The sequence below is a fragment of the Phyllobates terribilis genome, unplaced genomic scaffold (assembly GCF_046119375.1).
Source record: "Phyllobates terribilis strain yellow unplaced genomic scaffold, ASM4611937v1 Scaffold_5__5_contigs__length_657084704, whole genome shotgun sequence".
Taxonomy (NCBI): Eukaryota; Metazoa; Chordata; class Amphibia; order Anura; family Dendrobatidae; genus Phyllobates; species Phyllobates terribilis.
In genome coordinates, this window is record NW_027362765.1 from 451,253,404 (window position 1) to 451,276,133 (window position 22,730).

Here is a 22,730-nt window from a genome sequence, read left to right on the forward strand (position 1 = left end):
GACTGAAAGACTGATGCTGTGGGGAGGAATAAAGTTAATTTTCTCCCAGTAGTCGGGTTTTCAGTACAGTGGCCGCATGGCTTCAGAATGGTATTAACCTGCAGGTAAACAGCGTTTTTTTACACGACAGGTTCACTTTAACGGCCAGCTTCAGTGCCACTGTGCTTCCACTTCTGTAGAGACAAAGCTGCCTCATATAGCAAGATAGGGAGTGCACAGTTTGAACCAGTGGCACAACTGGTACGAACTGTCAATCAATCAGTAGAGCCCACCCCCACAGCAATAAGGACGTCGGGTGACTGGGAAACGGTGCGCTCCTGATTTGAGCACATGGGAATATCACTTTACAATTTTGTATTCAGTTTTTGTTATAATTATTATTTATTGATATAGTGCCATTTATTCCATGGTGCTGTATAATAAATATGTTCGATAGGAATATGGAGGAGCTCTACTGAACATAGATGATTTCTTCCAAAAACTGTCCCGTCCAATGGTCATTAATGGAGCTGTGCTGCAAAACTAACCCAACTAAACATAGCCATGGACAGCTGCAGCACCATTTATGGCGAAAAGAGGCTATGTCTTACTAATCGTGTACAATTTCGAAGAAGTTGTGATTGTTCAGTATTTTCTATGCATGCAAGTTCAGCAATAGGATCACAGAAAGACAACATATACTTTATAAAAAGATTTTTTTTATTTCATTTTTGTTTTGACCAAGAAAGCGGGACTGCTGCTTTAAGAGGAGCGTGGTATGAGTATACCTCCAGATCCAACACTGACATAGAAAAAGGCAAGAAAACACAGGAGCGTAATACCGCACATCGGTTGGTTGTCATGCAGTACTTGTTATATCTGTTGCTCTGATGTCCAATCGGTGGCCATTTTTCAAGTGCCTTCACAAACAAACGTTTCGCCATTATAGTCCCTTAGCAACATACAGTACAAAGTCTTATTGCTGTAATATTACAATATGGCATTAAATGATTCATTAATTAATGCTGCAGAAAAAAAAGAGAGGAAAAAAAAGTGCTTGGACCTTATACTGTACATACATACATTTTGTATTTTTTTTTGTTCTTTTTATATCACTATCTTTGTGGAACTCCAGAAATTATTTTGTCTGTAAAGCAAAATGTTTTATTTTTATTTATTTTTTTAGTGAAAAATGTTGAATTGCACTTTTTAATGTGTATTTGGAATGTTAAAAAAATTAAGTAATGACTTTTTTTTTTTAAGCTAAAAGACCATTTACCATGTTGGGCTTAACATATGCATGTATGTATTTATATATCATCTACAACTACAACCTTGGTCCATCGAGACTGCATATGGAGGAAAGATTATTTTTTCACTTTTTTTTTTAATGTTTTTGCTGAATTACATAGGATCGAGATTTTGAGAAAAAAAATTTACCCTGTATTTCTTTTTAATCTATATACAACATTTAACATTTCCCCGTCCCTGCATTTTTTTTTTTCCATTTCCAACATAATAAAAATATAGAAATAGTCTTATCTGATAGGTTAGACTTCAAGTAAATGTGCAGAAGAGAGAAATGTCATGTTTCATTAACACATTGGTTGTTCTAGATTAGAATGCGTCCATCATGGCTCCACTCTATTAGAATGTCCATCTCTTACCTTTCTAGAAGCCGGCAGATTCCCTTCCTGCAAACATAACTTTATCGTTCCCTTTTTTTTTTGTGTACTTTGCACTTTTCAGATAATTGTGTATTTACACGTTTCTAAAACATACAATAAAAAACAGTGTCTCTATGATAAGTGGCCTTTTAACTTAAAATTCCTATCACGAAAAATGTTTATTTCTAAATCAACTAAATTGATACAAAACAAAGAAAAACACGCACACAAAGAAAAACCTTAACAATGGTTTGTATCAAATCATGAAACGTTGAAACGTCAGCGGAAGCTTCAAAGCACTGAAAAACAGAAATATATCTAAAAAAAAAAAAAAAAACACCAAAAAAAACAAACAAAACGGAAATAACTAATTGTTTGTTACTCTAGATAGGGGAAAAAAGGCATACACCACTGTCCAGAATTATCAGAATTAAAGCAAAAGTATAAAACAATCCTATATTAACCATATTCAGAAGTGAAACGATTGTCCACCACTAAACAAGGTTAGGGTTGTTCTGATCCGATTGTTGGGGGGTTTCTTTTACTGTATGCATATTTAACAAGACTAGCTTGCTGGAAAAGTTAACTGGTGACGTAGTGCTTTGTGGCCGGTTGCCCATAGACCCTATAGAAATCTTGACGGCCATGTTGCTGGGTAGCATCAATCCATTCTCTGACAGCGAGTCCTGGAAGAGACTGTGTTACTGAAGGTGTAGGTGGAAGAGGATGAGAGTATTCTTGGGAAGAGACTGTCCATGGAAAGTGGCCAGATCTAGGATATGATTGGTGCCCACTGTGGTTAGACACTGAGGAGCAATAACAGTTGTCCACAGAGCACACCAGGATCTTGCGTCCTCCGTACTGGGAGAGGACAGATTGCTGAGATGATGAACTGTTTGGGTAATGAGAGGGATTAAAGACAGAATTGGAGTGGACCGGCTGGGGGCCGCTAGGAAGTCCTACAATATGCTGAGTAGAGCTGCAAGGCACCATGGGTTGTGCCGACTGACCCTCACCAGTGGAAGATCCCTGGCTTATGTACTGGCCGCTAACAGTTCCAGGGGCTGAATCAAGGAAGCTGCCTTCAGGAAATGCAGCTGAATGTTTGCGCTTCTCTCCGGCCGAACTGCTTACATTGCAGGAATACATAGGAATACTCTGCAGGAATGGCACAGGAGTGCTGAACGGGCCTGGAGCAAGAAAGATGAAAAATAAATTAAGTAGGAAAAAGAGATGTAAAAGAAAGCATGATGTAAAAACATATACACTCACAATTGGTAATACCATAACACCATTTAAAGGGAATCTCCAAAAATGCTCCTTACTTGCAGATTTAGAGTTAATCTGCAGGTAAAAAGCGTTAAAAGCCCTGTGTAGTCAGCTGATTTAAGGTGCGGCTACACAGAGAAAATGAAGTTTTAATCACGGTGTAATCACTGCGTAACGGTTCTCTGTGAGTCACCCGGATGGTGATGGGACGGGATTACATCACCGATCAGTATACTGGGAGAGCGGCTGTAGCTACAGACATGTTGTCACTCAATCGGCCTGGGCGTGATTACAGCCACTCTCCCAGTATACTGAGCGGTGACGTAATCACGTCCCATCACTGGCCGGGTGACTCGGAGATTTCACTGTGATTAAAACTCCATTTTCTCTGTGTAGCCGCACTTCAAGTCAGCTGGCTACACAGGGTTTTAAAGCTATTTACCTGAGGATTAACCCTATATCTGCAAATAAAAAGCGTTTTTGGTGATGTCAGGTTCCCTTTAAAGGGGTTCACCTCCAATACCAGACACCGCCTACAGACAAAAGCAACACTGTTTTGCTAAGAAAAATGGGCATAAAATTTGTAAATATCAATTTCATCTTCTAATAATAAAAGTGAAGAATAACAGTGATAACCCATCCATTTGTAATATTAAGAGCTTCTTAAACTGTTCTCACATGTTGTGGCAGCAGTATGATTTTTACCACAATATTTCTGAAAAATGTGGCTGAGGTTTTGCCTCGATTTTGGAAAAATCACTGCAGAAAGTGCAATTGGGAGCTTACAACCTTATCATGGGCATAGAAAAATATCTGCGAAGTTTCGAGTCTGCCTGACTCTTAATATATATACGATTATGAGTCAGCCAGACTCAAAATACAGCAGATATTTTTTTATGTCAATACTATTATTTTAATGATGACAAAATAAAGAATTTCTCTTTTAATTCACTTTGCTGGATTGAGAAACCTTTTTTCATCATTTCGAGCCAAGCTGCTTGATACGTCACAAGCCTCATCCGTGCACAATGGAGTGGATTGCCCAGGAACCAGACTGAACAGCATAGAAATATTGAATGGGTGCGCTGTATCCACAAACTTTCTTATATTACTTACAATCTTTGCACCGGAGTGTCTTATTTTTCTTTCTTACTATGCATCTACATATAACATTCAACCACTAAGTAGTGATGTCTTTAGATTGAAAGCATCCAAACGGAGAAGATTCAGGCCTTGGACAAAGTACACAAGTGTAAAACATATTTATTCCAAATCATTATTTTTCATTAAGTGTCTGGAAACCCCATAAAGATACTCCGCGAAGAAGACCTTAAAGGATTAATTCCCTCTGGACAACTTTTTCATTCAAAAATTGAATTTGTACTATCGCTACGAGAAGCCTTAAGTGGCCATTTGCTTTTCAGTAACTCCCAATTCAGGGTAATATGGGGGAAACCCTGAGAAGGTAGCACTCTCTGTATTGTTTAAATGCTTTAATAAACCATATTGTAACCGGTTGTCCTACTGGCTGGGCCTGGATTTATATTGGATGTTGACCCTTTGTGCTGACATTTGCTCCCCCATATACTGTTTTCTGAAACAGTGTACAAATAATCATACTATGCAGTGCCATTATAAGAATGATACATGTAGTTAAGTAACTATCTATATACTCTTTATTAAAAAATGCTCTAGCATTTTGCTGCTGCAGATTGTCTAGAAATCCTTTATCTAGCTGACGGCTCTGCAAAAATGTTACAAATCCTGCTCCTGGTTCTGACGTCTCTCTGCTCTCTCCTCCTTTTTTCAGTGTTAGAAAGGGAAGGTGCAGGGGTTGTACAGAGAACTCAAGTGGGTAAGGGAAAAAGTATGTATAGTCTCAAGGAAGGCAGAAAAAAACAGTCTATAGAAAAGGAGAAAAGCACATGAAGAGGAAAGAGGTGTGTGACAGAAGCAGCACCCTGGATACACACAGACCTCACATACAGCCTATATTACAAGGAGAGACAACCCCACAAGAGAAAAATCTGAAACTAGTATAAAACTGCAAACTGCATAGCAGAGATCTGAAGATTATTGACTAAGGGTAACCACTAATATATGCAAAAATATATATTTTTTTCTATGTCAAAGATGTTCAGGGCCTTTAAAGGTTTCAATTACATTGAATGGTAGTGATATAGTAGAGTTACACTACTATGGCATTAAACAACAAAAAGCAAAAATTGTGGTAAGTAGTGTGCTTTTAAAGAAATGGTTCCTGATTTAGCTTATATGAAATGTAAGGTGAGCACATTGAACAAAAATGCTTGATTTACCAGCGAATCAATGAGCAAAAGATTCATGGATGATGGAAAAAAAAAACTTAAATTATTAAGAAAGCCCTAAAAAGGATCAATATTTACCTTCCAGCATTTTCCTCAGCTGTTTTTCTTTCTTCGCAATCTCTGTCAGGAAAAGCTTGGAGTTTAGATGTCCAATTTTCGGTGGTGGAAGGCTTCCTCCAGTGCAGGTCTGAGTCCTGTTATTACAGAACACCGTGTGTCCATTATATGAATGTTTTATGGTACGTTCATGATATTTCCACATTTACAGCTACATAAATTAGATTTCCAAGAATGTCTCATCTGCTGACTACCCTCAGTACATCGCACAGAGGGCTACATGCTGACACAATGCGCTGCCCTGTGGTGTTCAGTTATGGAGAACTGTAATAATAGTAATGCTGCTATGGGCAACATCATTGATTTTCTTTGCATTACTGTCCCCCTCTGTCAAAACTGAGACCAGACTAATCTATAGTAAGTGATAAGCATAGTGAAGTAGGTTTCCACAGATCTGAAGAAAATGGAGTTAAAGGGAATCTGTCATCAGGTTTATGTTTCCCAAACTGAGGGAACAATAAAATAAGGAACAGAGACCCTGATTCCATTAATGTGTCACTTACTGGGCTCCTTGCTCTAGTTTTGGTAGAATCACTGTTTTATCTGTTAGTCATTGGTCTCAGACGTAAGACTGATGAGTGCTGGGCTGTTATTTTGGTAGACTGGGACAAAATCATTGTAGCAATGTAAAGAAAGACTGGAGGGTTGAATGGCAGCGACTATCAGATGCATAGAAATGCTTTTGAAATTCTACTGCTTTCCTGCTTTCCTTAATTTTCTACAGATCTTGCAAAGCACCTTTAACTAAGGCTATGTTCACACATCATGTTTTTTTCAGCGTTTTTTTTATACAGTTTTTATGCAAATTTTCAGCTGCCTTTTGCAGTACCAGCAAAGTCTATGACAAACCATAATTCTCTGTTCACACATCATGGTTTTCTTTTGTTCGGGATTTTGTGCCTTGCATGTTTTTTTGGAAAATAGAGCATGTCACTTCTTTCAGCGTTTTTTCGGCGTTTTTTCACCCATAGGAAGTAATGGGTGGGGAAAAAAACTCATCAAAAACACATCAAAATTTGTATCAGCATTTTTTCAGCCAAAATAGAACCGGGTTCTTTTTTGCCACAGAACTTTATGTACATGCATAAAAAGAGACAGAAGGACAATGAAAAAAAATGCACCAAAAATGCGTCAAGAAAGCATCAAAACTGCAAGAAAAATCCTGAACAAAATGCCCTTGAAGATCAGGTTTTGCTGCAGAAAACTGACGCAAAAAAAACATTATGTGTGAACATAGCCTTATGGTAACAACCCAAGCCCCTCCTCCAGTCCACTGGTAAGAATATTACATCGTATGTTTCCTTTGTCGCAGGACCAGGTTAAAAAATTGTTTAAAAGGTATATGCTTCCTCTATGTTCCACTTTGAACGAGATTGGATTCTTTTCTTGCAAGAAACCTATATGTTTCTACGATTAAAGAGCAAGAAAGAAACTGCCCTTTACTTACAATCATCAGGTCCAGCACAGCGTCTCTGCTGCTTTTTGGCCGATGCGGTGACAAGTTCAACATGTCCACATCACTGCAGCCAATCACTGAGTTCAGTGGCTTGCGCCGTCTACATCAGCAGTGCCGCTGAGCTCAGTGACTAGCTGCAGCGATGTAAATGTGTCATCACTGCTGCAGCCAAACAACAGAAACCAATTGGTCATGTGAATGAAACCTAAAAGGCTTTTATGACCTGTGAGATTAGGCCCGGCCCTTCAGAGACACGTGGAGAGGAGTGGTGGGTGGGTAGGGACCACAAATCGGGTAGTGACTACTTGCTCACACTAGTTGAGGTTCACTTATAAAAGCCTGAGAGTTCACAAAGATAAAGCTATAATCCTTGGAAATAGGTTGGAAAAAGAAAAGGGTCCTATGTCTTATAAAGCTGAGATCCAAACTAAATGCCCCTATACACATTAGACCATACGCGTCAAACTCCGGCCCGTGGGCCAGATCTGGCCCACAGGGTGGTTATATTACCGCCACCCATATGTGGGGCCATTATACTGTACTGTATGGAGGACTTTGTGGGGGCCATTATACTGTATGGAGGACTATGTGGGGCCATTATACTGTATGGAGGACTATGTGGGCCCATTATACTGTATGGAGGACTATGTTGGGCCATTATCCTGTATGGAGGACTATGTGGGATCCATTATACTGTATGGAGGACTATGTGGGGCCCATTATACTGTATGGAGGACTATGTGGGGCCCATTATTCTGTATGGAGGACAATGTGGGACCCATAATACTGTATGGAGGACTATGTAGGGCTATTATTCTTTATTGAGGACTATGTGAGGCCCATTATACTGTACGGAGGACTATGTGAGGCCCATTATACTGTATGGAGGACTATGTGAGGCCCATTATACTGTATGGAGGACTATGTGAGGCCCATTATACTGTATGGAGGACTATGTGAGGCCCAATATACTGTATGGAGGACTATGTGAGGCCCATCATACTGTATGGAGGACTATGTGAGGCCCATTATACTGTATGGAGGACTATGTGGGGCCCATTATACTGTATACTGGTTGGCCAGCGACTTTGTATAAGTTTTTCATTTTGGCCCTCTGTGTGTTTTTTCATTTTGGCCCTCTGTGTGTTTAAGTTTGACATCCCTGCATTAGACAAAATAGACCAACACAAGCTCATATGTCTGCAGAAAAAACATCTCAGACGGAATTGGCTGTGCTTGATTATTTCAGCCGATGATGCAACCAGTCCTTATCATTAGACCCCCAAAATTGGTTTGCTTCACTGATCCAGCCAGCGATTGTTGGTTCTGGTTCAACCCGGCCATTTCAGATTACTTTTGTTTAATATGTATTGGGGCCTTAAGTCTCTTGACTCCTCCTTACACATGAACACTCATCCATATGCTATCTAAAGCCCCCGTCTCACATAGCGAGATCGCTAGCTAGATTGCTGCTGTGTCACGGTTTTGGTGACGCAACAGCGACCTCACCAGCGATGTCACTATGTGTGACACTTTGCAGCGATCAGGCCCCTGCTGTGAGGTCGCTGATCGCTGCAGAATGTCCTGGACCTATTTTGGTCGTTGCCCTCCTGCTGGTCAGCACACATCGCTGTGTGTGACCAGTGGGAGCAGCGATCAGGCTGGTAACCATGATAAACAGCGGGTTACTAGGGGCACACGCGCACTTAGTAACCCGCTGTTTATCATGGTTAAGAGCCTGCTAAAGTGAGCAGTAACCTCCCGCTCACCGTAGCAGAGTGGTAACCATGATAAACAACGGGTTACTAGGTGCGCGTGTGCCCCTAGTAACCCGCTGTTTATCATGGTTACCAGCCTGCTCCTGCTTCAGCAGGCTGGTAACCAGGAGCAGGACATCGTGGAAAGATTCTTTCCACGATGTCGCAGCTCCCCTGATCGTTGGTGAGCCTGCCTGTTTGACAGCTCACCAGCGACCACATAGCGACGCAGCAACGATCCCTGACAGGTCGTATCGTTGTCGGGATCGTTGCAGCGTCGCTAAGTGTGACGGGGCCTTTAGGCGCGGACAGTAACAAAACAAGGGAAAATTTTCATTAAAGCTGCCAATCTTTCCCCAACATTGACCATTGAAAGGAGTCCAGAATCTCCCATGGCAGGCTGATGTTGGGGGCCAACTTTAACATAATATATAAGGGGGCTTAAGCTGCTGTATATTCTTTGTGCATTTATATTGCCCATCTAGCCAAGGGCTAGACCTTGCAGAAGACCAAATCTGCAAATATTTTTCAATTATTATATTTTTTAATTATGAGCACCCATAATCTTTGCAATCTTACAAATAAAATACATATATGTCCACTAAACAATGATTGTAGCCGCGGCTAGGCCTAGCACAAGTCTTTAGCCAGGATTACATAAGCACAGACATTGCCAATGAAAGTCACTCTCCAATCTTCCAACCCTCCCCTTTTTGTCCTTAATCTCCCAGACTAAACAAACCACTATACCTAGGAGACGACCAGTAAACAACATATGTAGCATAAACCGGCACTGCCTGAAATTTTAATCTTACCTGTCCATCAGGATTTTCACAGATTTTGTATTCTAGGGAAAAAAGAAAATGAGGTTAGTGAGGTTTATAGTACAGGTATTGTGTGGCCTAATTCCCAGGGCTATTGTCTCTCCGGCTAGATTGGTCATAAAAACACTAATGAAAAATTGTATTATTCCTCCAATCCTAGATCATCCACATCATCAAAAGAATAAAATATTTGAGCAATTTCATTCTATCGTTGACAGGATTTGGGATGTTTGAGGTTGGTTCTGTTGGGAGCCTTGAAGATAAAGTGATGCCTCCTCTTACATAGAGCAGCTGGCAGCATGGGCCGGGCGCAGCATGGGCGGGGCGCAGCATGGGCCGAGCGCAGCATGGGCCGGGGGCAGCATGGGCCGGGGGCAGCATGGGCCGAGCGCAGCATGGGCCGGGCGCAGCATGGGCCGGGGGCAGCATGGGCCCGGCGCAGCATGGGCCGGGGGCAGCATGGGCCGGGCGCAGCATGGGCCGGGGGCAGCATGGGCCGGGGGCAGCATGGGCCGAGCGCAGCATGGGCCGGGGGCAGCATGGGCCGGGGGCAGCATGGGCCGGGCGCAGCATGGGCCGGGCGCAGCATGGGCCGGGCGCAGCATGGGCCGGGTGCAATCTGTGCCGCTATTTGGAGGCATTGCAATGTATTTCTGATCATTATTCTGAATGCTTATACACTACAGGCATTTCCTATATACATAGAGGGGCATAACTGTCCAGGTTTAAAAAATAAATGTCCGCCTTCTTTTAACACCACAACACCTGTCCGCATTCTGTATGTGATATTACAGATTAATCCTATTAATGTAACTAGAAATGAGCTGCAACACCAGGCACAACACATGGACAGGTGTGATGCTGTTTTGGAAGATAGCAGCCATGTTTTTTTTTTAATTCTGGTCCACCCCTATAAGACAACCTTTGGGTGCAAAACCAAATTAAACATGACCAGTGGTATAAAACTCCATTAGGACTAATGTGCTTCCTATTTAGGGCTCCCGTATCTTTACCCTAACATTGCCCCCATTTCTTCTCAGGCTAGTCAGTGGACACTATGCATCAGGCATCTGAGATACTTCCCCTGTGAGCAGCGCTGGCCAACCTAAGAGCAGAGGTAGTGTCTCAGGTTATCGGAGCTCTGTGCATTGGCTAGTCTGAAGAGTGATGGCCATATATGGGGAAGAATACAGGACCCTAAAAGAATGAATTAGTGGCACGGCGGATCAAAAGGAGGGTAATATTACTGCCTTACCCCATCACATCTTAAATTTGGTCTCTGAACCAAAGGATCGTTTTAACCCCTTACAAAATAACAAGGCAATATTAAAGGGATATTCCATCTTAGGCATTTATATTATGTATTTATACAGAATCTATCATAAATGTCTGATAGCTGCAGGTACCACCTCTAAGGGTCCACTGCAAGCTTATGATGAATAAGAGTTCCTATGGATACTATTTTCCTGATAATCTTTCAGTGTAAACAGGCTGCCAATCACTCAATGAATGAGTAAAACGATCGTTTGTCGGGTGAAATAATATTTTATGTTGCACAAAAAATAAAATCAATCTTGGCAGCTCATTGTCCTGTGTAATCAGGACTCACACAGCCAGAAACAATCGCAGCCTGTGTGTATTAAGCGATCTATTACTGATTTTTCAATGTGCATTGTTAGACTTGTCTGCCAGTGTTAACAGGCTGTTATAACGACTTTTTGACTGGAGGTCATTTAGAGCCACCGGTTGGTTCGTGTAAGCAAACCTTTAAACCCGCACCCAACTGGAAAATTGGGCGTCTTACGCCGCTGTAAAACTGATGGAATGCAACCTAACAAGATGTAATATCACAGCCAAGAGCATACTAAAATATTATGTAGCCTAGTCTATAGGTCACCATATACATTAGATAAAAAGTGGTGACCCCACTAATTTTGGATGGGACAGATAACCATTTGATGTGTACGGGGGCCTCCAGTCTCTCCTCCGACTGAGGAGAGAAAAGGATCATGCAGTTGGGGAGCAAAGGATCCGGGAAGATAAGCTGCTGCCAGGTGAATCTGGCAGCGACTTTTTTCTCTCTACTCATTGAAAACACATGAACTGTTGGCTGAGCTGAGCACTCTTGTATGGAGGAGTTGGGAAAGGAAGCTATCTGATGTATGCAGCCAAATTTATTAGGGCTTTCAAAAAGTAATAAGGAGAATGCAATGATAAGCAATGCTCATCTAGATTAAAGGGAACCTGTCACCAGGTTTGTCCCATATGAGATACGGCCATCACCTTTCAGTCCTGATATACAGCACTCTATAATGCTGTACATACGCCCCCAATCCGGCCTGCAACAAAAGAAAAACACCTTTTATTATACTCCTCTGCGGGGCGGTCCGATGGGCATCGCTGGTCTTGGTCCGGCGCCTCCCTTCTTCTTTCGATGCCATCCTCTTTCTTGCTTCGTGTGGATGACGTGGCTTACGTCATCCACACAGTCTCACCGTTTCATGCTTCCGTACAGACGTACTTCTCTGCCCTGACTAGGGCAAAGTAAAGTACTGCAGTGAGCATGCGCTGGGGCTCTTTGACCTTTGCTCTGCCGGATTAAGGGCCTATATACAGCATATTGGAATGCTGTATATGAGGGCTGAAAGGTGGTGGTCTTATCTCATATGGGACAAAGCTGGTGACAGGTTCCCTTTAAGATGTCAGGACAGCTTCTGCCTCCAATATACACATTAATGCTCATACATAGCTATGGCACATCTCAGGCTCTGACCCATGCTGCCCGCAGTTCAGACAGCATGAATCTAATGACAGGTTCCCTTTAAGGTTCCCTTTAAGGTACAAATCTTAAAGGGGTTGTCCACTACTTTTACATTGTTGCTTATCGCACCTCTTTAATACACAATGATAATGACATATAATGACTATTCTTTAGTTCGCTCATTATAAATAAAATAATCTTCTAGATTAAAGAAAAAGAAAAGCTACATCAACTACAAAAAATGCAATTGTGAATTACGGCCAAAATGAATAAAAATTTTAATCATACATTAAGTTACTTTGTTAAATTACTGTTAATAAAAGGTATTATTATTGTTATTAAATTCTCAGGAAAAAAAGTAGCAGTTATGGTTTTACATTAATGAGTGCTTTACTAAGTCATTAGTGGGCATTAAGGAGCTGCTGGCATATACAACGTGTTCCTGTAATATGGCTTCTGAACAACAAATATTGTACTGGGTGCAGCTGCCAGGGTAAAAATTACGTAAATCAAGGGCACTAGAGAGGGAAAGGCGCATGAGTGCCACATAAGGTATAAAGGGGTCTCTAATGGTGTAAAGGGGTTATGTAAATAAAGTGTAATATTTGTATAATGGAAGCTTATATAACTCTCAGGCTGAAAACCCATAAGAACCTAGTTCTACTTTCACACAGCTGCTGTTTGATACAGTGTATCAGCCTACTATGTAAGAGCCATTAGCATGGGGTCCAGAGCAAGAAAAAGGATCTGTCATAGGTTTTCTGTCTGCAAATCTCAGGTGGGGTAATCAATAAAAATCGAAACAAAATATTTCTATTCAACGTCAGCAAGCGGAGTTTAAAAAAAGAACACAAGTTCCAAAGGAGTAGAACTTGCAACCTATAGAGTAATTATACGTTATTTACAAACAACTGAACTAACCATTTAACATCGATAATACTAAGGCGGGTCACTAAAAGGGGTTGCGCCCAGTGTATATTTGCAGATTGGCGGTGGTTGGGTCTCACTCTGAAAACCAAAATGGGCTTGGCTTCAAAAGCTGAGGTGGTGAAAGTCACAGCTCTTAGTGATTCCAGGATCTGTAAAAATGCTCCAATATGGCATAAGGAAAGAAGAAAAAACATGCCGAGGGAAATTTATTAAGTCAGGCATACTATAATACTTGCTGGCATAAAATGAGTCTGATTTATTAAGAGGTGCACACTTTCAGGCATAAACCATAGTAAATTAGACTTTTCTAAAAACTGGCGAGTGGTGGAAAAAGTTAAAAAAGTTGCAAACTATGACATACATATGCTGTGCTCCCTAATTTGCATCTTTTGATACATCTGTTTTTGGCATAAATGCATTAATGTCCCCCACTGTTATAGAGGGGCGCTTTACCAAATAGTGACTGACTCCCACAGTGCCTAAAGGCCAGGGTCCAGAGATTAGGATGTAGACCTTCACATGCACTACATACAAATGACCACCCACTTATGTCCGACTTGTAAGGTGTAAGGAAGGCCTCCTTCAGATGTCTCTTATTTTCTTATAAGTACAAAACAAGGAACGATTTTCATCAGTGTGCTGGATCAGATTTTCATCCATCTTTGGTACATGCGTCAGGTTTTATTATCAGAATTCATCAATTTTTCTTGCATGCAAAAAAATAATTATGGAGGTTTCTCAAGTTTCTCTTACCAAACATGAAAAACGAACAGTGCTAAGATGTAACTAGGAAGTCAAGATTTTAACGGACCTATGAACTTGCTTTTGTAAGTATGATGAGTCACGGATCAAATATTAACATGTCTCAGTTCTCGTTTTTTGGGTGAGGAAGGGGGTCATTCTTGGCCCAGCGCTCATGTGTTCTCCATGAGAAAACCCTCGACTGACAAGTCAGCCGGCGGCTTGTCTCAAGTAGAACAATGTGAAGTGTAGTCCAAAATCGGACATGCGCGATCGACATCTCTCCCGACCCCACAGACATTAGACCTTCAGCCAAACCCATCAATGTCGTCAGGTTCAGCTGACATTAGTCTAATGTGTAAGGGGCCTTTACTGCTTTCCGCATATGGCATTGGTAAGGGTCCAGGTCCAAATTTCTGGACTTTGGAAGCAGCATCCCTAACCGGTAAAGATCCCCACCCTGACATGATCCCCTTTGACAGTCTCTAATTGACGACGTGCCCCTCACCTTCATGAAGTTAATGTCCTCTGTTTTGTCGAACATGACCTGCACGGAGCTCAGGAGCTTTTTGGCCTCTTGCATACGTTCGTTCAGCTGCAGAACCTGGGCTGCATTCTCATTGCAGAACTTGGCCTGAGCCTTATCCAAAATATCCATTGTTTTCCTCATGTCTTCATCCAGAATCTGGTGCAGTCTCTCGTATTGCTGCCGAACCTCATCTTTCAGCTGGTTTACCTTCTCCTGAGGGATGAAAGACCGAATACAGCAGTGAGCGGCGTCATCATGAGAACACTTTTTTTAAAATTAGGCTAAAGCTAGATGTTAACTACAACTGCGCATTATTGATGGCTGTGATAAAATCACTAAAATGCGTAATTTTGGTCATGGTGCACTATTACAGCAGCTTCAGAGCATTTTTATTGCAAGGACAGAATAAAACGACTGATGGGCAGCACGGTGGCTCAGTGGTTAGCACTGTTGCTTTGCAGCGCTGGGGTCCTGGGTTCAAATCCCACCAAGGACAACATCTGCAAGGATGTTTGTATGTTCTCCTCGTGTTTGCGTGGGTTTCCTCCGGTTTCCTCCCACACTCCAAAGACATACTGATAGGGAATGTAGATTGTGAGCTCTGTTGGGGACAGTGACAGTAATGTCTGGAAAGCGCTGTGGAATTAATGGCATTATATAAGAGAGTAAAATAAATAAGTAAAGTTGTCTAGGCCACAATGCAGAATTACTTAGATATTGCAAAAAATAATATCTAGAGTCTAGACCAGTGTTTCCCAAACTCCAGTCCTCACGGCCCCCACAGGTCATGTTTTCAGGATCTCCTTAGTATTGTACAGGTGAGAGAATTCCTGATGCCATGATGATTCTTCCATCACCTGTGTAATACTAAGGAAATCCTGAAAACATGACCTGTGGGGGGCCGTGAGGACTTGAGATTGGGAAACACCGGTCTAGACCAACCATTCAACCAGCACTTAAGTAATGCAAACTGAACGTAATTCCAGGAAGCATGTATAGGATCTATCATCTATATACACTATACTATATAATATGTAGCATAACAGTAATACTTGGTATTTTGTTTCTTATTATGTTTTCTCATTGTTTGCTGATGTTTCGTATTGTTATAACATCACTATATTTGTGCAGGACTCCAGATGGGACAACTTGCTAGAAATAAACTTTATGGTCCTAGACTTAACAAGATGTGATCACCTAGGTAAATGCTCTGACCTGCGGATAAAGTCCGACATGGTGCATGAGGGGTCTGTCACACCATGTGTGAACATGAAGGACACTGTGAAATTACCACAGAGACGCCAGCCAGAAAGACATCAGCTGTATACTAATAACTAGTGAGCAATAAAGTGGACATATGTAATCACGATAGCTGGACAAAAGATGTTTCAGTTGGCAATGATCACTTGGGATGTTCCCAATAACAATGTGCAACGCATTAACATGTGATGATATAAAGCAGCCTATTCACATAGTATAGATATCAGATGACTTAAAGGGAATAAACCACCAGAAAATGACCTATTGTTTAAATCCAGATTTTCTGTTTTTTTCATTTTGCATCTTTTTTTTTTTTAATATCACAATTACCATTTAAGAAATACAAAATTAGTAATCCTGCAATGTTCACACTGGTCACTGGGGCGATTTTAGATTCACACTTCCAGTTATTTCAAGAAAAGTTTACAGCAGTCCCCTTATCATCAGAGACAGGATTTCAATGACAGGTAACGCCCCTATACACAGCTGAGGATCCTCCATTTAGAATAGGAGACGACACAGCTCCCCTCCTTTCACAATGACCTTTGCACACGCACATTAGTTGTTTCAATATAAAAGATGAGTATGTCCATTGTGACTAATGTACATGTGGATTTCCTGAAACAGGAACCTAAAGTCTATAAAAGCCCCAGTAGTCAGTGTCAAAATTGGAAGGTTTCTAACTTTTATTTTTTAAAAAAGATTCTAATATGGGGAAAAAACAAAAAAAACAGCATTTACCACAAATATATAACTTAAACAATATGTCATTTTCTGATGACACACTCCCTTTAAAGGGTCATTCCCATCTTAGTTATCACATAACCAAGGGATCGGTGAGAACTTGCTGATTGCTGTGGGTCCCCAACACTAAAACCCCCACTGATCCCGAGAACAAGGCTTTGAAGTTCCTCCTTCAGGTGACTGAGCATGCGCCGACCCATTCATTGTCTATGAGACTGCCAGAGAGCACAGCACTTGGCTATCTCATACAGTCCCATAGAGCAGTGTTCCCTAACCCCAGTCCTCAAGGCCCACCAACAGGTCATGTTTTCAGGATTTCCTTAGTATTTCTCAGGTGATAATTCCATCACCTGTGCAATACTAAGAACTCTTGAAAAGATGACCTGTTGGTGGGCCTTGAGGACTGGGGTTGGGGAACACTGCCATAGAGAAACTGCGTGGGTTGAGCTCTTGGCTTAGGGATTTCATTTTTTGTTATTTTTGCATGGAAAGTTTTGCAAATAAATATTCATAAAAAACACATTTTATTGAGGAGACATTTTGGCACAGTTGACAATACAAGACTCTTTTCATTTATCAGACCTATAGTATACCACTGGACACAGTGACGCACTATAAAGGTATGTTAATAAGTGGCATTAAAATCCAACATGTATTTCCACAGCAGAAATACAAAACTGATCCGTACCAGGTTTAGCCCCACTGGCATTCAATGTGGTTAATTCTTGGCTTTTCTGTGCTGAAATAGTGGAGATAAGTAGCCTGCTACTGACTCCAACGCCAATTTTTTCCACAATGTGGAGAAAAATCTGCACTGAAACTTTCCATAGGATGTGAACGGAGGTTGTAGAAACCCCACTGACATGCACTCAATGTAGATTATCACTGTGTCAGTTACAGTGGGGCTGACTTACTATTCTACACATGCCAGAATTTTGTCTTAATTTTGACTCGTAAACAGTTTTACATGCCTTCTACCACATTTAATATGTGTTTTAGACAAACCGGAAGGTATGAGCTATTGGAGAGTGAGTGGAGAAAAGGTCGTAGTTAGTGATGAACGAGTATGTTCGGTTAACCCTTTCGGCGAGTATGCTTGGGTGAGTATCTTCAGCATACTCGGTGATATGTTTGAATCACTCCCGTGTGCATGATTTGCGACTGTTTGACAGCTTTAATGCATGTAAGGAATGCTTGTTTCTTTCCCATTCCTCACATGTATTAAAGCTGTCAAACAGTCGCAAATCATGCACATGGGAGCGATTTAAACATATCACCGAGTACGCTGAAGATACTCGGTACTCGCCTGAGCATACTCGCCGAAAGGGTTAACCGAACATACTCGGTCATCACTAGTCTTAGTCTAAACTGCAATCCCGTACACCGTAATTTAGTAACATTTAAAGAACCAAAGAAAGACAACTATTAGATGATAAACCTAGGCTACAGTCTGAAAAAGCGCCAAATTTAGCAACAGCATTGACCACTTTGATAAATTTAGCGCATTTTCAGACCAGTCTAAGTTTACACTGTCTAAAAAATTATTTAAAGCACTACTCTAGCAGGTTTTTTTTTATTTCAGCCCTGGAGTGGTGCCATTAATCCTGACCCTAGTATACTTACCAGCCGCTGTCTTCAGCTGCTTGGTTTGAACAGTCATTCTGTGCTGACAGAGTCCCTTTAAGGCAGCCTATAGCCTAGTAATGGACGTCTGTAGTCACTGATGAATTTGAGGGTAGCCTAGAAGTTGCATTTTGCTGGACTATAACTTCAGCTGCTCATCAGACATTGTAAATACTTTCCGGTATTAACGCCAACGATTCCAATCACCTCAGTGAGCCAGTGACAGCTTAAATTAATTGCCTTTCCCCAATTCGCATTCATTTAAATAGCAAATTTGCTGATGCCCCATTTCTGTTCCTAGAGATAATAGTCTGCTGCTCTAAACTGCTGCCAAATTACAAATGATAATGAAGGATGATGATCTAAACATTGGAAATAATAAGGGTATTGTTCAAATAAAAGCTGAAAATAGAGGATAATTTATAATAACAATCGTAGGGTTTGGCCTTAAGATTTTGACTTTTTTTTGTGAATATCGGTGTGGCTTGAGAAGTCTGGTCACTACAGGTTCAAGGAAAGAGCAATACCTAGACATACTGGATCCATCAGGCAAAGTTAAATTTTTTACTATATTTATAAAATAATAATAAAAAAAAGTCACTGTGGCATAGAAAAAAAAGCCATATAAGAAATTCACTGTCAAGAAGGCCAAGGTTACGACCCTTTCTGCTCCAACTGGACAGACCCCATTAGATAACTATTAGATTATGAGCAGCTATGTGGAAACATTCAGGATCCTACATGAAAAATTTCCAATAAATCAGAATATACCGTAATCCATGTTATTCACTTGGAAGTGAAAAGTTTTATGATTACCACACCCAAGCAGGATTAATGAGTCTGGATTCAATAACAAGGATTATATGGGATTATAAAGGCAACTGAGAAAATCACAATTTTGAAAAATTTTATTTCCCTGAATGTATAAAAATAATGGATTAGTGTCTGCTAGGGATGAGCAAATCGATTTTCATACAACCGAATTTGTGCCTGCCAAATTTTAGGTGATCTACTGGACCTGTATAACACAGTATTTCAAAGCCAGTATAAAAGCCGAGGCAGGGTATGCAGCGCAACAACAATTTTTGGGTGAATCTGTTTAGTGAGAGGATGTCACAGCTCACAGATTAGCAATTGAAATAGAGAGAGAAAGCCTAAAATCTCTGCGTATACTGTACAATTAGTGCATGAGACAAACCAGTTACCATCCGTTTGACATTACTAATGCTGTGTTTGCATTAAAGAGTTTTGAAATGGGTTGGATACAGCCCTAGGAGACCTCAGAGCAGGGGAAGACATATCATTGGTGCAAGCTGCGCAGCCGCACATTGATCCAAGAGGTAAGGGGGCCCATTTCCACCTCCAAAGCAGGTACAGTTTTGCATGATGATGAGCTTTTGGGCCCACATACTGTTCTTATGAAATCTCCATCTCCATTATCTGCCCTTGTAAAATAGCCTTAAAACATTCATTTGGATAGGAGGAATTTGTAAGATCCTAAGCATCAGAGTAGTGCTGTGAAGCCACATTGACCCAAAACCAAAATGACATTTTGTAAACAGGGAGAATATTTTAAGAATTTATTTTATTAATAATTAAAAATATTTGTTGAAAACATAAGAAAAAAAAAGCCCCCATACAGTCGTTTAACGTTGGCTGAACCCACCGATATTGACGGGTTCGACTCACAATCTAATGTATATGATGTTGTCAAAGGATTTAAGGACCTTGGGATGTCTGATTTCGGACTACCGATCCTTTTGTTCTCTAAGAGATAAGCCGCTGCCAAAGATGTCTGGCAGCTGCTCTCTCATAGAAAATAGTAGCACTCGGCAGAGTGAATGCTCCTGTGTATGGGAAAGTCGGGTGAGATAGTTGGATCCATCTAAAGTGTATGATAAGACTAAGAGGCTTTGTAGGGTGTAGTCAGTTATGCACCTCCTCTGCAGTATGTCTGCGTTATGACCAAGGCTCAATTAGAATTGTACTCACCTCCACTAATCTCTTGTCTGATTCCAGTTTGTACAGCTGATCCTCTATATCCTGTTCCCGCTCCTCCAGGCGATCTTGCTGTTTCATGAGCATTTTCTGCAAATCAAATATTATAAACTTTAATAAAATAAGGGAAGACACTTTGGTCAAATATTTGAGTGCAAAGCAAAGAATTAACATACAAAACCGTACAACAGTTTTACCTTATAACGCTATTACTAGATTAGCTCATGTTTTCTATAGTTGAGGCTTACAAGAAATTGATGCCCAACCATGTGAGTCACAACGTGGCACGTTAAATATGGGGGCCGACTTGAGAAGTCATTAAGCCACAAGCTGATGGAAAGGTTCAATGCATGAGAAAAGGGGTGTGAAATTACGAGGTGGTTACTTCATTCACTATTACCAGAAAAGGATCTTATGACTGGTTACCCAACTGATGGAAAAACTGGTAAACTGAGCTAAACAATTATCCCTTTCTTTACTCTGAAGCAAGTTTTAGAAAGAAGCTAAAAAGGCAATTACGGACCCATTGTTTTTATTACACAGTGTCCGAGGCTTTATAGAAAGGCTCCCTCTATTGCATTCAGTACAGTGCCTGATCTATGACATCCTTAGAGTAAAAAAAAACTATTTCACCAGTGGGGACCCATAAACCCCCGCACAAACATTCATATAAATCCTTAAAAGGAACATTTCATCAGAAAATGACTTACTGTTTAAATCAAGCTTTTGTGTTACATTAAGTTTTAAAAAAAAACTTTGACAAGTATTTTTTTTATATCACGATCTGTATTTTTTTAAAAAAAATAAAAATTAGCAATTTTGTACTACAACAGGGCTATTTTATACTCATACTTTCTGTCCTTTCAGGAACAGTTTTCAAGGTGCTCATTATCATCAGAGACATGATTACTATGACAGGTAACACCTCTATACACAGTAAATAACACAGGATTCACCAATTATAAAAGGCGATGTCATAGCTCCCCCTGTTCCCACTCTCTTAGCACACGCTCATTAGATGCTTCAAAATCAAAGATAGTTGTTGCTAACGTACAAGTGAATTTCCTGAAATAACAGGAATTATAGATTTAGAATGGGAATTATAAATCTAGAATAGCCCCACTCACCAGTGTGAAAACTGCAAGATTTAAAATTTTTATATTTAATACAGATTGAGATATGGGAAAGAAAACATTGTCAATATAAAAAAAACACATTTAACACAAAAACCTGATTTAACAAAGGTTATTTTCTGATGACATATTCCCTTTTTTAAGATAGAACTGTAGAAAAAGACACGGACCACATATCCAAAAATCATACAATGATCTAATGACGCTAGACAAAAATTTACAAAACTGAACAGGAGGTTCTTAGGTTAACATTCTGATAAAAGTGTATGAAGCCCACTGCCACGTCATGGCAAACCTCTCATTGGGTCTCTAATTCCTGACCTAAAAGGTGCGGTGCCATGCGACAACCACTGCTGAAGTGACAGCGCACCAGCAGGAGGAGCGCCCCGGCGCCCTACAGCACACATGCTGAAAGGCAAAGCCTCCATGGCTGCACGATATTCCACCCCATAGGCACAAAACCACAACAGCAATGGCCACCACACAGCAACAACACAAGCGTAAGTGACTGAAAAACTCACCGTCCACATGCTCTCATGCAGTCTCCTGCTAATGTTTTAAGACCCTACTATTTAGAACAGAAAGTAGCTATAGCTCATTCAGAGTTAGTGACACTTCTTTCAGGGTAAGAAAAGCTGTACCTGCCGAGATCAGCTGACTGCTGGGTGGTAAAAAAAGGGGAGTCAAGTTGCCTTTTATAAAGGTCATTGCTTAAAAAATACCAAAATTAAAATTAGCACACAAATAGTAAAGTAACTCCAGCCTACCCTCCTTACTTTACATGAAGGAGTCCCTACTGAATATTTTCATTTTGTGTGCTGTTATTTAGCACTGCAATTAGACTACATTGTACAAAGTAATTACACTCTTGTGGAAATCAGATTAGTTACCCACCATATGGTAAAAGGCCCCCATATGCATTAGGCCAAAGTCGGCCGAATCCACCAATATCGGCAGGATCAGCCAACAGTCTAATGGGCACGGGGGCATCCCGACTTTCCCCCGACATCATCCAATGGCCATTGCATTTGTTCTCTCTGTAGGAGTCTGGCAGCATCTCTATCATTGACAACTCAGGAGGGCTAGGCCGATTAGAGTATTTTTGTATATTAGAATGTGGGGAGAAGATAGCTGTCGGCCAACCGATTGCTCAGTCGAAAGCTATCTAATGTGTATGGGGGCCTTCAAATGAAAATGTGTATTGGTGCATTCATACTAGACTTCCATCACCTGCATTGTTGGTAAATAGATGGATGCTTCTGTATGGTATTTCTCTATTATTTAGCGTTAAATTGACAGAAAATGTTATCGCCAAAATTCAACTTTAATACATCCATATTAAACAAGATATGAATGTGAATCCAAGAACCCACTGTGACCGAGTAATCTTTAGTAGAAAGAAAATAAGCATCCTTATACCAGTGTATAGATTGTAATAATACAACTAGACAAAACAATAAAAATCTCAGAAAAAAAAGAGCAGTGTCAAGACTGATCACTGGGGCACTGGTCTCTTAAGTATCTGAAAAAAGTGATTTTTCTTTCTAAATATATGTGTTTATATAGACATTAATATCAGTATTATGGATGGAAAAGTTTTTATGTAAACACAAAA

At 40.7% G+C, this 22,730-nt stretch overlaps 1 protein-coding gene across 1 annotated transcript in view; it reads right to left on the reverse strand.

Annotated features, from left to right (window-relative positions):
• Positions 1 to 1,337: 1,337 nt before the first annotated feature.
• Positions 1,338 to 22,730, reverse strand: part of TRIM8 (tripartite motif containing 8) — an 80,976-nt gene continuing 59,583 nt past the window's right edge. Inside the window, exons 2-6 of the mRNA XM_073685324.1 lie at positions 19,977 to 20,072; positions 14,337 to 14,570; positions 9,388 to 9,419; positions 5,321 to 5,436; positions 1,338 to 2,836 (exon numbers count right to left, since the gene is read on the reverse strand). Coding sequence (XP_073541425.1) covers positions 2,229 to 2,836; positions 5,321 to 5,436; positions 9,388 to 9,419; positions 14,337 to 14,570; positions 19,977 to 20,072 — 1,086 coding nt within the window. The 3' untranslated portion in view covers positions 1,338 to 2,228. The remainder of the gene's footprint in view (positions 2,837 to 5,320; positions 5,437 to 9,387; positions 9,420 to 14,336; positions 14,571 to 19,976; positions 20,073 to 22,730) is intronic.